The sequence below is a fragment of the Strongylocentrotus purpuratus genome, unplaced genomic scaffold (genome assembly GCF_000002235.5).
Source record: "Strongylocentrotus purpuratus isolate Spur 01 unplaced genomic scaffold, Spur_5.0 spur5_scaffold_18, whole genome shotgun sequence".
NCBI classification, from domain to species: Eukaryota; Metazoa; Echinodermata; class Echinoidea; order Camarodonta; family Strongylocentrotidae; genus Strongylocentrotus; species Strongylocentrotus purpuratus.
This window is the reverse complement of record NW_022145603.1, coordinates 28,471,649-28,487,236: the sequence shown is the minus strand read 5'-3', so window position 1 is coordinate 28,487,236 and position 15,588 is coordinate 28,471,649. Positions and strand designations below refer to the sequence as shown.

At 37.5% G+C, this 15,588-nt stretch overlaps 1 protein-coding gene across 1 annotated transcript; it reads right to left on the bottom strand.

Annotated features, from left to right (window-relative positions):
- Positions 1 to 2,920: 2,920 nt before the first annotated feature.
- On the bottom strand, positions 2,921 to 13,941 carry LOC100891623 (protein saal1). The gene is made up of 11 exons (XM_030988904.1): positions 13,823 to 13,941; positions 12,174 to 12,398; positions 10,570 to 10,692; positions 10,221 to 10,304; positions 9,557 to 9,636; positions 8,887 to 9,062; positions 7,913 to 8,036; positions 7,060 to 7,142; positions 5,991 to 6,161; positions 5,172 to 5,512; positions 2,921 to 4,255 (listed from the first exon to the last, which is right to left on the bottom strand). The coding sequence occupies exons 2-11, from the start codon at positions 12,381 to 12,383 to the stop codon at positions 4,130 to 4,132; spliced, it is 1,518 nt and encodes a 505-aa protein (XP_030844764.1). The 5' UTR covers positions 12,384 to 12,398; positions 13,823 to 13,941; the 3' UTR covers positions 2,921 to 4,129.
- Between the last annotated feature and the right edge of the window lie 1,647 nt (positions 13,942 to 15,588).

Here is a 15,588-nt window from a genome sequence, read left to right as displayed (position 1 = left end):
AGCCAGAGTTCGATGAACTTTTTCACCGCCTTTTTTCTGGCTAGATCGGAGCGGTGTATTTTATCCTGGTAATGCGCGTAGATATTAACTGCTCTTCCCTGGCATTATACGCTTATTTCTTCAACCGGATAATTCAGTATAACTAATAGAAACACGCTGATTGACCGTGCACTGGAAATGGTTATACCTGATCTGCACGGTGTGGTCAAGGAAATGTACGATATATGCCTGTAGAGAAGATTTTATTTTGACTAAAAAATAATAATTTGACAAAAAAAAGGACTTGCCTATCTTGGTTACCTGACTCGTGTTTTGCAAAAGAGTTGTCTCTTTCATGTTGTAGGCTTACACATTTATTACGACTGTATTAAGATGGCTCTAGATATAAGCATTCTCAATGAGTGTAAAGTGTTCAGATCTTCTGGCATAAGAACTCTCTCTTTCACTTATATGCCTTTTACATGACTGAAAAGCGATTTCATATTAAGCATTTTAGATACCTGCTCTGTTCCTCCAAGAAACATTCATGAATCTGTGCTCTTCTTCTTTTTAAACTTGAAACATAAATTTATTGAAAGAATATGGTATTTCATTCTGCAATGCAAGTACATGTAGCTCTTATGATGTCCTAAACTATATACAGTTCATATTTTCAATAAGGGTATACCCAACTTTAGTTGACTCCCATTTAAAATCTATAACCTATGTGGCCTTGCATTACAAATCATTAAAAAAAATAACCCTTATTCTGTCTAGTGACACCTTATTCATAACTCTCCTGCCATAGATGATTGACTGGCAGCCTTTTCAAAAAGTATTGTTAAAATCCTCTTGTACCAAGTTTCGGCTGAAGCAATGAATGTGGGTGAAAAGCCCTTACGCATTGTTCTTTCGGTCTGAAAAGAATTGCCATTGTATGAACATGGCTACGTTCAGTCTTGTCTTGATAATAATTACATCAAATTTTTGTTTGTTAAAGGTATAAGGTTAGGTTGAAAGTTGTAATTATGTTTCAGATTATGTTAAAGGTAATCTTGAGCTCTGGTATCGGAATCGCATAATTTATTCCAATTTATTTATCCTGCAGTAGATTGGTTGTTTGCACCAGTGAAATAAAAATAAATGCACAAATACTTACTGGCTAACATCTTTGATAAAGTCCACAACACTCATTTGCACAGCATAGTGACCTGTGTTTATAAGCACATGGTGTCAGGCCTACCTGAATTTCCTTATCTTTCTATGCTCATTACTCAGCCACTGAACATTTTCTACCAAAATTGTTTGACATATGTCATTTATTTGTAATCTTGAACATTCAGTGTAAGTTTTGTTGGAATCTGTGAGAATTGATTTGCTATATTTACCAGAACTTCAAGGCTCGTTCAAATTTGGCGCAGTAAACCGCCGCAAATACACTGATCTCTATGTTATAAGATACAGCAATGCGAAGCAAGGTGCACTGTACTTTACGTTATAAAGAAACTACTGTGGTTTTGCCATGCCATATCTGGACAAGCCTTTAGGTCCAGGGTGAAATTTAGAATTTGATTTGTGTACTCACACTATGAACATGACGGACAAAATATACAGTTCCTCATTCTACCCTCAACAATTGATATGGTAGACAAAGGAACATCCCTTCACTGCTATTATGTAAAAATGTGTAGAACAGGTGTCAAATGCATATTCACCTGTTCTACACATTTTTACATAATAGCAGTGAAGGGATGTTCCTTTGTCTACCACAGCAATTGTTGAAGGTAGAATGAGGAACTGTATATTTTGTATTCTTTCTTTGTTCATCATCTGCTCGATTAATTTAATATTTATTTGGTCTTATGATCTTACCTTCCCAAAATTAACATTATAACTTACTTTTTCCGGTCATGATTTGTCCTGCTTCTTCTTCTTCTTCTTCTTCCTTCCCCCTTTTCCCTTTTCCTTCTCCTTGTTCGTTTCGTTTTTTTTTTTTTTTCTGGGGGATCCACAACCTACAAGCACTGCTTTTTAGTGGATCCCCCCCCCCCCCCCCCATTTCCTCAGAAATTCTTGTAATAATTTTATTATGTGCAAAGTTTATTTGTATAGTTTCTTGAAAAAATGAATTATGTATGAAATCAAATGTAATCTTTGTTTACCTTTCTGTTGGAAATGAAATAAATATGAATATGAATAATATGAATATGAATGTTCATAGTGTCTATTGACCAGAGCAACTGTCGCCAGAGCATGTGCCCTGTACATCCACCAGATATTCATGTACATGTAGTAATACATCTTCTATATTGTTATCGAAATTCATGTCTAGATAAAGTTATGCATTTATGTATCCTTGTGGGATTATTACACTACTAAATAAAGATATGAAACAAACTGATTCTTTGTAGGTTATTTTATTCAAAAAATATTTTCTACAAAATGCATGTTTAAACAATGCACATGCAGGAATGTCTTTATATACATTGTATTTGAACATCAACAAAAGATCATTAAAAAATTCAATATTATTTGCCATTAATTGAAAGATATCAATTTGATACAAATGCAAATGACAAAATCCACCTCATGGGTTTTTTTAAGTACAACATTTGTAATTTTAATTATCACTTGAAGAGGTTGATTTATGGGAAAAGTGATAAGTAGAAAATACCTGCCACATGATTGTGTAGTCCTACAATTCATGTGAGTTTTATTCGGCAAGACAAGGCCAGTTCTCCGTCATTTTGTTGGTTTCATACACAGATATTTATGTGCTACATGATTAACCTTTTCCAATCATTTTCCCAGTTCTTTCACAATGCAATTGCATAATCTGGGCCCCGTCTTACAAAGAGTTGACATCAATTGCCATTTATTTGTGAATGATATCAATCACAACTATGGACATAAGAGATAGGAGACTGCAAACTTGCAGGGCCCAGAACTGAACTTTATCTTTAATAGAAGACCAGTTCAGAGATAACGTGTCAACTGACCAAGGCTTGGAGAAGGGCCATAAGAGAAATGAAACGTCCAACCCCACAGTGTGGAAAAAAAGGGATGAGTGTAGCTTTCCATAATTGAGAGGGTCACCCTAAGTATAGCCATTTTGATTTAAGAAGTTATCCCAGGTCATCGTGAGCATGCATGTATGGATAGAGGAAGCTTCCAATAAGTAGTATCTGGTCCATTGAGTCGGTGCCAAACTACGACTGCATAATGAGTCAATCCTGTACGAGTTGATACTGCAGAGCTTGCCCGAGCAGAAGGTAGTACCGTCAAGAAGGATCATGATGCATGGGATAAGCAGGACGCGACACTAACAGGTGCCCACAGCGTATGGGCGCCCGTTTCACAAAGGCTTTTTTTAATGACAAATGACAAAATTCATTGACAAATCTGCAGATAACCAATGACAAGCAAGGATTTCAGTAGCTTATAACAAAAACTGTCATTTGTCACTGATGGCAATTTTTGTGAAACACCCCCTGGACGCCCATAATCTAAGTCTAGACACCCAGGATTCCTAAATAGGGATTGTGCATGCATACCCTGAAGAGTGATCTGGATTCCCTATCCAAATCCAAATAAGTATAGCACCCTGGGATATAATGTCGTAATTACTTTGTATCGCCCAAAACTGGATTATGGGTGAACCATCCCTGAGGAATCATGCCTGCCTGACATCCGACATTCCATTATGTTTGTTGAATGTTTACCATCAGATCTAAGAGATCGTTTCTATCTTCAGGAAGACAGTTGGCTACAGCTTTTAGTCACTTTGTCCCACATGCATGCAGTCTCTGCTTGTGACTACTGGTGCTGCTTAACACATGCTACCTGACGTTGGAAGTAAGGAAGACACCAAGCTTATAGAAGACTTTAGCCACAACTGTTGTGATGAGTTAATCTTCCAAGAGTTGATACTTCACAAGTGTTCCATATCAAAGGAGTTGCCTAGTAGGATTGAAACACCAAGGTTATGGAAGACTTCATCCACAACTGTTTTGATGAGTAAATCTTCACAAGGTTGATGCTCCATGAGTGTTCCATATCAAAAGTGTCGTCTGGTAGGACTGAAAGGCTTGTTCTCTGGATTACTTGTGAGCTGTTCCTGATGGCTCATGCCCACTTGAGGTCCGACAGTTCATGATTTTCCTTGAATGTTTCCCATCAGATCCGAGAGATCGTTTCTATCTTCAGGAAGACAGTCGGCTATGGCTTGAAGTCTCTTAGGCCCACATGCATGCAGTCTCTGTTGGAGTGCTTTATCCTGAGATGAGAAAAAGATAAAAAACAAAGGGAAAGGAGAGGAGGGAGAATAAAACATTAATACAATCTGAATGTGCATCTAAAAACAAGTCATACAGAAAAAAAAGCTTTACAAAATTTTGCTTGCAAACTACATTTAGTATTCTACAAAAGTTGCAAAAATAAATATTAAAAAAACTCATACTGGATTGACATATCTTTAAACCTACTTGTTTAAACTTACTGAATATCATCAAAATCGATCAGTACAATCTATGAAATACTGTAGATATAAAGCAATCATTCTTTATGCAATGTCTTGCAAAAGTCAGTAAACTTGCAAAGGAATTGTGAAATTAGCTATTGACTTCGGGCCCTTTTCATTCTCAACCAACGAGATAGTTAATTATTTACTGCTAAATCCTTTTAAAAACGAATATTAACAATATATATAGATATATTAACAATAGAATTCTTTAGATCACAACAGTACAGAGTTATATTCTTCAAACAGGAAAGGGTGATAGCCAAGAATTTATCCCTTGCTGCCTCTTTTGCAAAGTAGGGCAAAATCATTCCTCTGTTGAAAATAGCAATGGTTGGGTGGCAGCTATGAAAACATGGGGGTGTTTCACAAAGATTGTTAAGTTGGACTTACAAATTATGGAGAGCCATTTGTAGCCTTAAAAAATATATATTCAAAGACAAAAATACAAGTATTTTAGACCTTTTTATTAATTCCACATCAAGAACATGAAATACATGTATCCTTGATAATAGAAAATATGAATGATTTGAATCAACATGTTATGCTTTTTTAAATAACTTGTACAAAAAAATGTCATAGATGCCAACGGCTTTCCATAATAGAGATAAGTTCAACTTAAGGATCTTTGTGAAACACCCCCATGTTTGGATTTGTCCGATGGCACACTAACCTTCTTAGCAACTTCTAAGATACAGCAGAAGAAATCAATCAGCTGATCCTTCAGTAGCTCTGTCAACCAAACCTTCTCCTGATTCTCCTCCTCCTCCTCCTTTCTCCTATCACCATGACAACCATCACCTCCTCCGCCCGAGATACCATCACCACGCCCACCATCTCTCTTCTGTGGTTCTTGTTTATCCGATGATGCACTCTCTCGGTGATTGTTGTTTGGATGAGCTGGAGCGGCGGGGGGCGCGTCCTGGTTGGTGGGCAGTTTCCGTGATGACGGCGACGCCTCTTTGCGGTGGATGATATACAGCATCTCTGTGAGATGTTTAATCGTTCTACTCTCTATAAAGCATGGGATATAAAAGCGTGAGACAGGGAGACAACAAAACATAGAATGAGCCATCATTCACTTACAGGATCACATGTAAACTTTATATAAGACATAGTTTTCAATCTGAAAAGTCCAGGAGGGATTGAGCGAGGAAAAAAAGATCAGAATTAATGGAACTATCGATCCCTTACATAAGGCGTTAAAAGAAAAAAATGTTGTATTGCCCTTTGCGACCGACCCGAAAATCTGGAAATCTACGGTCGGCTTTTTAGAATTTTTTTTCCCCCAGTTTTTTAGAAAAAATATGTATGAAAGCATTCAAAAGTGAGAAATATCAGGCCAAAGAGGGAGAAAAAAAAGAAAAGATTTCCGACCGACCGACCCATGTTTTGGCACCTAAAGGGCAATACAACATCTTTCTTTTTTTAGGCCTAAGAGTAAGTGTGTAGTCCTTCATAGTTCATGATCATATCCTAAATATTTACTAACCTTTTTGTGCAAGCCGTTTACTAACGTCTCTAGACCGTAGCACCATTACGCTGAGAACGGAGATGACCGAGGCGAGGGTGTTCTCTCTTCCTCTCATGGACAGCACTCCATCCTCAAACACGTCACAGATGAAGGATGATACAAGAGGGTGAACCTTCTCACTCAGCTCCACTGGGAAAGTAGTAATAATATAATAAGCAAATATTAATCGACTACGAGGGTAATGGTACAAACTATCATCGCAGAGGTGATCTCGGGGCTACTATCTTCCCGAGCCGGCGAGGAAAGACCGAAGCCCCGAGATCACCGAGGCGATGATAGTTTGTATCCATTGCCCAAGTAAAGGAGGTTAATATTTGTTTTATATCCCACATCGGCAATAAGGTCTATTTAAAGTGAATTTTACATACTAATAAGAACTGATTCTGCAGACAGTTTAGCTTCAGCTAGATTTTACAAAGCGCAACATGCATACATGTAATACAGTTGATGCGCGCTCATTTGACATTGACATTGACTTTGACATTTCGCGTAACCTACTTTGCTATGCGTATTCAATGGGCAAGGGTGGGCAAGTGGGGTAGCAGCAAAAAATTACTTTACAATAAGTACTATCTTGACCTGAGATCGGTAGATAGTACTTGTCTATACCTTTTTCTGTACAATCGCAATGCAAACAACTATACATGAGGAATATAATAATAATTATAATTATAATAATAATAGTAATAGTAAAAAATACTCACAATAAATAATAATAAGAACCACAACAACAATAAAATATTAAAATATTAAAATATCCGGCTCTAATTGTTCCGACCAGAAGGCTTGATTGCCCTAAAATTCAGCATGTTAGTATTCTTATAATAATAATAATGATGATGATGATGATGCTGTAATAATATACAAACCCGCTTTAGTGACCACCTTTCTACAAAGCCCATGATCGGAAATTAAGAAAAACATCAATTTTAAAACTTTATGAAGAAAAAAAAAATATGGCAAAAACGGAACATTTGGCGTCTCTGCAGGAGAATTGTATAGTGTGGGGTGGGCAGGCTGCACTCACCTAGGCCATCTATTCCTGAGTCTGTTGTTGAGATGACTTGCAGAGAATGATGGAGAAGAGACAGGGTATTCACTCGATCAGAACTGAGGGGAAAAAGACAATATTGATACGAGTCGTAAAGCCCGTCTGCACTAGTTTGGCCAGGTGATTGGACCTCCCTGCAAGGTCATTGACAGGTGGTTATCTCATCAAATCAGCTCTCAATTAACGTAAGAAAAAGGGAATCATGGGGACCAACAGGCAACGATTAGCCATTGTTGCTATATATAGGGCGCAAGTAGCTATAAGTAGTGCGGTGGGGCTTTAAAGGGAGATTGTCGTCACCAGACTTGGTGGAAATACCATTAATGTGTGTACAAGTCTGCACACAGTGCACCCGTAGGCCTATCAAGAAATACCCCTTGGTCTCTCGGAGAGTCTTTGGTGAGGGAGCATTTAATGAATTAAAGACGCATAGTAGTGGGCTCTCATGGGGTATTCGTCACCATTTGGATGTTACCCAATATCGTGTTGACAATACCCAGAATTAGCCTTCATTTTAAAGGCCTTATATATTGCTACATGCATTTTCCACCAATTGCCCCTATGTGGTATAGTCATTATCTTACATTTCTTTCAACCAAAGACTCTCTCATAGACTGAGGGGTATTTCTTGACAAGAATACAATTTTTTACGCTGCGTGCCATCTGTTGGTCGAAGTTTCATAAATTTGCTATCAAAAGATACATAATACTATAGGCAATAGTCATGAAAGCTAAATAAAAATACCTCCCCCCACCTCAATACGGTAAAGTCAATGTAATAATTTTAACTTAGGTGTTGCTATTTAAAGGATCATTTAAAGCTAGATACCTGATTTGATTGAGTGCTTCAGTAATGGCTTGGATGAGGACAGGACCGGACCAGACTTGGAGTAGACCATCGTCTAGGTCCAGTAACTGGTCTAGCAAGTCAGCAACATTGTGGATCAAATCACCTGTAGACCAAATGGCAACAATGAACATTAAACTAGGTACAGTACTGGTCTGAGGCAGTAACATTGTGGATCAGATCACCTGTAGAGCAAATGGCAACAATGAACATTAAACTAGGTACATGATTGGTCTAAGGCAGTAACATTGTGGATCAGATCACCTGCAGAGCAAATGGCAACAATCAACATTAAACTAGGTCCAGTAACTGGTCCAGCAAGTCAGCAACATAATGGATCAAATCACCTGTGGACCAGAATCGACAGTAATACCTCGGTCACACCAATGAAACTGACACCAGGCCAAACAAAGAGTTACAACCCGGAATGACAAACATATTGGTCAGTTTGCAGTCCGTTAGGCGGTGTGACTGAGATACTAACCTAACGTATGCTAAGTCATAACTAATTTGGAATTATCTAAATTAAGTACCGTAAATCTCTGTGTATACTACGCACCTTTGTATTACACGCACCCCTATTTTTAAGACAAAAACAAAAATTAAAAATTGGTTTTGGTCGGCAGAGCTTTGGCCGGCAGGGTGCTACGTGAAGGGGCATAATAAAATTGAGACTTAAAAAAAAAAAAAAATCTTTTCCCTTCAAATTAGGAATGTAGGTTAACTTCAAATAGTAGATCCTATTCTTCATTCGCATTATGAAGTTTATGTTGAGACACAGAGATTATTGAAAACCACTAAAAAGTAGCATTTTGAGGACTCAAAATATCCTAAGCCTGTCTATAACACGCACCCCAGACTTTTGAATTTTCCCGGCGGAAAAAAGGTGCGTCTTATACACAGAGATTTATGGTATTTAGAGTATTTTAAAGAAAACACACTACACTTAAACTCACTGTTTGTAGAGCTTTGTAAGATAAAAGTGACACTCCTCAGAACATCACCGTCCTTCTTGACCGTTTCCAGCCACCTTGGGGCGCTCTCTTCGTCATTGAGGCAAGTATAGATGAGACGAGACGCTTCAACCATGGTCGGGGCATCACTGCCACTCATTAGCCCAAAGCTAAGATCACTGGCAAAACAGAAAACATAATAATAAATAACTTTGATCCCAATACAGAAATTCTGCCTCCAAACTTGTTCTTTTTATTGGCTCAATGTTATTGCAAGGTTAGTTAGAGTTCTTGTACAGAAAAAAAAAAAATCAAACTTACAGATTATAATGGTTACAGAATTTGCATGATAATCGAGTGAATCAAAAATACCGGTAAATATATGGTTGCTATGTTCAAATTAATACATAATATCAGATAAGAATTTTGAAAATATGAATATTCCAAATTTTGAGGTCCTAAAAATCCAGAAAATCAGAATATTCCAGATTATTCGGAAGGGTTGGCAGGTATGCTAGTGTAGTGGTCCACTTGTATATCCCAAATTAGTAATATCAGGAAGAGACAGGTGACGCCAATTACTTTGGAAATATAAAAAGTGTAGAACGTGTATGTCTCAAGCTATTAATCATGGATGGAATGTTGAGGAAAAAATTCCAAATTATATACTTACATGAGTTGTTGGTTCTTACTGAATTCTCTCCTAATATCTGAACGGCATGCCATGTTGCCTAACACACCCATACAGATCTCCTGCAAAAGAATAATAATAGGCCTAATAATAGTGTGGAGGTGTCGTGGTAGAGTGGTTCATTCACTTGAATCTCAATCAAAGGGTCGAGGGTTCAAATCCCAGCCTAGCACTAAAGTCTTCGGACAAGGTGGTGTGGGCTAGACTAAATTTATAGATGACCCTACCCTACACCTAACCTCTAACATACCCTGTAACTTTGATGAAGACCAGGGGAGTGTTTCACAAAGACTAAGATCAACTTTAAGTTGGACTATGGCAGGCCATTCATGCCATTAGTTCCTCTGACAATTCCTGACAGTGACACTGGTTTCTGAAGGGACGTACAAATCATGGTCACAAATCTACAGAATTTACCTTTTTTGATAGTTCATTATTGAAGGAAAAAATATTATCTAAAGATCACTATTGAGAGACCAATGGTGAGAGCAACCAGTGGCATGAACAGACTGCCATAGTTGAGTCCAGCTTAAAGTCGATCTCAGTCTTTGTGAAACACTCCCCAGGAATGACTTTCACAGGAGCAAAGGTCGGATCACTCAATCAATATCGTAAAAAGAGAACTGAAATTGGCTGGAGGTCTTACTGTAATTCTTGGGGCATTTGTCTTTGAAATGACGCTCAGGAATATGTCTGGAGACTTCCACTCTTGTAAGAATTTTGCCACTTCCTGTAAATACAACAAAAAAATAGAGAAAGAATCACAAAATGAGTTAAGACATAGGCTACTGAATTCTCTCATTCCCATATGCTTATAGGAGCCATCTGGTTCCATAATAATAATAAAAATATCAGATATTTATATAGCGCACATATCCACCAAGCAAGGTGCTCAAGGCGCTCCAAATATTACATGTACCTGGCTCTGCTAGTCAATGAGTTAATCATATTAAACCAAATTATACCCTCAAGAAATATTAGATGAAGATACTCACCACGTTGGCAGTCATATCCCACAGACGACAAAGTTCATTCTCCAGCTCTTCGTCAATATCAATCCCATCATGCTCTTCTGCAGCATCAACCTCTGTCTGTAAATTCTTCTCTTTCTCTACTTGCTGCATGAATTGAATGGTAAAAAAAGGAACGAATATGAAAAGCAATGACAAACTGTAGATCCAATACAGTAAGGTAGAAAGTCTTCATTTTTAACTGAATTGACAAGGTTATTTGATAAACAGTCTAAGGCACAGCTGAAAGCCGACAAATCTTGAATATATTTATAAATAAAACTGCAATATCTAATACATTTGTAAATAGTACGATGTAAAATAGACAACATATAAAAGACATTCACCAGTGAAGATAAAAGAAATTAAAAAAAAGAAGAAAGAGATGAAGGAACAGAAAAGTAAAGGAAAAGGAAAAAACTGTAGATATTCCTTCAAGTATTCTGCCTTCTGCTATATTTGTAATGATCTGCCCAAATGCACAATCGAGTCATGTTCAGACATGATGCAGCAATGCTGCAGTATATACACTTTACTTATCTTTTCAAATTAGCATATCAATAGTTGATTGATTGATTGATATAACAATTGTTTGCACAATAAAGAAAATAGTTGACAAAGTAAGATCAAAATTATGAAATGAAACAGGAACCTACTGGAAAGCATACATGTAGCTTGTTCTTGTAGGTTCCCAAGAATAAACATAATATGATCATTATTTTCATAAATCATTTTAAAGTGTCTTAATAATTACACTAAAATAGATATAATTAATAACATATTTTCATAAACCATTTTAAAGTATCTTAATAATCAAAATATACAAAAAGAAACAAATGACAAAACGGAAATACAAAGGACAGGAAACTGACATAATAAGATAAGACAAGACATGATAAAACACTTCATAACAGGACAAGATAAACAAAACATGAAAGGACAAGACAAAAAAAAGTCATGACAGGACAAAACATAAACAAAAACAAAGCTGCACACAACAGAAGTTAGAAGAAGGGAGAGAGAGAGAGGGAGAGAGAGAGAGAGAGAGAGTGTGAAACAGGGAGATGTGAGAAGTTCAACCTGTAGGAGACATGTATTTTTGTATTAAATTCTTTTTGAACCCTCTACTAAAACTATAATATATATTTCTTGAAATAACTTAACAAACATCATCTACGTGCTCCTTCCAGGAAAACTTCATCTATCGTTATTCCCAGAAATTCAGTATTTAAAACTCTTTGAGTAATGGTACAATAAAAAACAACATTGCCTGGAAGTTCATTTATTATGTTACTGAAGAGCAGGTAGTTCGTCTTTAGCAGATTGAGAGATAATTTATTGGCTTTGATCCATTCTGAACCACGTTTTGATTCCTGGTTGATGGTGGAAAGCAAAAAATGTGGGTCCTTAATCCTTATGGGACAAGAAAAGATTTGAGTCGTGAAGGATACGTAATGTTGTAATTTTTCTCTTTGTAAGAATCTCATTGTTTTCTGTATATGCTTCAGTGCTGCTGTATACTCCTCTTGTGCCTTCAGTATGCGCTATAGACAAACATTTAATTATTATCATTATTATTACACACGTACCTGAAGTAACTTCATAAGGATAGAAAACACCCAGTGCTTGCTAAACATAGTGTTTTGAATGGTGTCAGCCTCCAGCAAAGATTTGTCTTCTCCCGTTAGAATTCCCTCTGGCGGAGGGGAGGGGTTCCTGATTGGTACGTCTTCTGAGGTCAAAGGTCGCTGAGGGGAATCCCCAGTTAAAATTGGTGAATCTTTAGATGTAAGTTCCATGGCAACAGCAAAAGCCTGAAAAAGAGAAATTGAGTAAGAGTGGGTGTTTTTTTTTGGGGGGGGGGGGGCACTTAAGTAGGGTGTCTGATTGATTTTTTAGTTTTTGATTTGGGATCGTTTTTCAACATTATGGTTGAATAATTAAAAAACAAACGTAATAAGAATAATACATTTCAAATTTCAAGACCCACAGACGTTTTCTTTCAAAAGATACAGCCCTTCCAAAAAATTGCAATATTCATCCAATTCTGTCAGGAAAAAGACGTACACGCAGAGTTATGTTGTTTTGCTAAATTAAGCCAAACAAACTCCATCGCGCACTATGCATGTGTATGCATAGCATACGCATGTTGCTAAGCTGAATGCGCAACTTGACCAACGTTGTCTCTGCGATATTGCCATCGACTATAATGTGAATTCACTTCCCGGTTTGGTGCGTGATCGGCTAGCCATACCTTCATTCAATATAACGTGTAATTGACTTCCGGGTTTATTCGTACGCGGTCCTAATGCATATTTATGTGCAGATGTTACGCGATGTAACCATGGTTAGACTGAGCGGAGCGCACGCCTCCCTAATTAGCTGGTCCGAAAAATGGGGGAAGGGTATTTTCAAACTGTAATCCTTTGTGATTGAATCTTGATATTCTTTTTTTAATTGACCAATTTTGCATGATTGGGCAATGCAGACTGCATAGGGATGCGTGCAATCTCTATGGAAGAATTTTAGCACACAACATCGGGTATCAAAACTCCTTCTTCCTCAGTGCCATCTACTTCTCTGGAACAGTACAATAGGCAGCTGGTTGGGGTGACTCTGCGTCAAAACTAGCTGGAGAAGGAGTTATTTTTACTTGCACAATGAACTTTTTAGTTTTTACTAGGCCTACTCAATTTAAAACCATTTGAGAACTCTTTTTTGGAGGCTCGTTCACAGCACTACACAACAGTAGGAAAATACTCTACCCAGAGGACTGTACTTGCACTGGAAGAAGAAGAAGAAGACACAAATACTAGATTTCTAGATCTAGAGTCTACGCCATACGGCTGCAAGATTTTGACCCTGAAATGGAATATGTATAATGAACGAAAGAGACAGAATTTTCTGTCTAATTATTATATTACTGCTCCCATGTCATGGCCCTGGGTGCGGTGCAGACAAGAGTGCTGCAGACATAGACACTCTGGCCATACAGCATTGCTTTTCCTCTTCCGAGGCCGGGCGTCTTCCAGCCAAGTTCCAGGCCAGTGCGCTAGGCCTAGGCTGGGTCGGTCATTCACTCACATTACACCAGGCACACGTGTATTTTCTCTAAGCCTAGTACTAGTAGTACAGTGTAGGCCTACGTCAAAGTTAACGACTCGGACTAGCGACTAAAATCAAAACAACAATTGCCTCCACCTTAATTCAGTATCGTGTATTCAAACACTGTACTCACCTCGAAAGCTGGCTGCTTATACCTTTCCTTTTCACGTAGTTCTATTTTCCCAAGATTTAACAGCTAATTCGGAGCTCAACCGATCGGCTTTATACAAAAAATTAGGAAATCGGTAACCAGTTTAAAGGAATAGTTGAGTGTTGGTCAATACTCACATTAGCGAACGAAACTATGATCTAAACATAAAAAACATACAATAAATGTCTAAGAATGCATCATTGAAGATATAAATCCGAAATATTACATTAGAGTGAATTTATATGCAAAAAACCTGTTCGACTGCAAATGATTTTATTTATCAAAAATTTTACTTTCGAGGCGTGTTCAGTGTAATTGTATAGCGCCACCTCTCGGTCAAGCGGCAGCACACCGTGAATTTTCGCCAAGACGACGATCGGATATGGGCGTGCAAGTAATATCCGAACCATGTCTTACTAGCGCGCTGACTGATTTATATTGTACACATTATGGTATGCGAGGCCTGCACATAATTGCATGGTCTGTGGTACTGGTAGCGCTATTGTTTTTGAGCGCGATATGCGAATACTGTATGTGTATGTAGTGCGAGTACGCTCGACCTAGTAGTAGTGTATGTGTATGTATTGTACGTCGTATGACCCAGTTGATTACTTCTACAGTGTAAAGAAAGTGGCTTACTCTATCTATCAACCAATATGTGAGACAACGCAAGGGCAATTTTGTATTTCGTTTGTAGGAACAAAGCTGTGGAATGATCTCCCAGATGAAATTAGATTAAAAACATCGAGGTTATCTGTCCACCTACCTTCTATGTAAATGACGTGGGCCTTCGTTTTTCCTTTTATATTACTTGTCTTCCTTTTATAATATGTGAAGAGTTTCATTCCAAAAGGAGCCAAATCCACTTTGGGTACTTCTGAGTAAATTGCCTTTTTTATTTCTCCACTTTCCCTTTAGCCATGTATACCTTCATGTTGTTATATATGTTAAAGGTGTCACCCTGCATGGACCTGATTATCTGCCAATAATGATAAGAAAAAATCTTCCCTTCGGCTTTTCTGATGTTTACTAAATTTTTAGATTTTTTATTTTCGTGGATTTAGCTCCTTTTGGAATGAAACATGTTATTGTACCTAAAAAAATAAAAAATAAATCGTATTTTCTCAATAAAGTCACTGAAATTTTATTCAAATTTAGCAGCAAACCTTTCCTTTTAAATAGTAATAGTGAAATCACACATAAATATAACCTTTCGAAAAGAAAGTAAACAACATTATTACAGTTTCATTCCAAAAGGAGCTAAATCCATTCAATTCCAAAAGAAGCTAAATCCATGTTTCATTCAAAAAGGAATGACTAAATCCACATTTTTTTTTTGGCACATATCGCACGACAACCAAATGCCCTAAGATGTTGATACCCACTTTGATAGAAAAATAAGGTTTTACAAAATGGAAAAATACTAGAAGAGAAAAGGTAAGAAAGAGTAAAGACGGATTGAGGACGGTAAACCCCAAACAAGAGACTCCAAAGATCTACCCCAGAATCCTCTCACCGGCACCAGAGTTGCCTAGGCCAATGATGGCCGAGAAGATTGCGCAATGTACCGCGCCGGTCTGGCAGGAAGGTGCCAATTGCGGTGAGGGGTTTTCATGGACCAGTAGATCTGAGATTATATTATCCCAAAAAAAGAGATGAATATGAATTGACAAATAGTACCAAAAATAGAAGAAAAAAAAGAAATAAAGTGAAAGGCGTAAATATTCTAAAAAAGAATGAAACGCCGA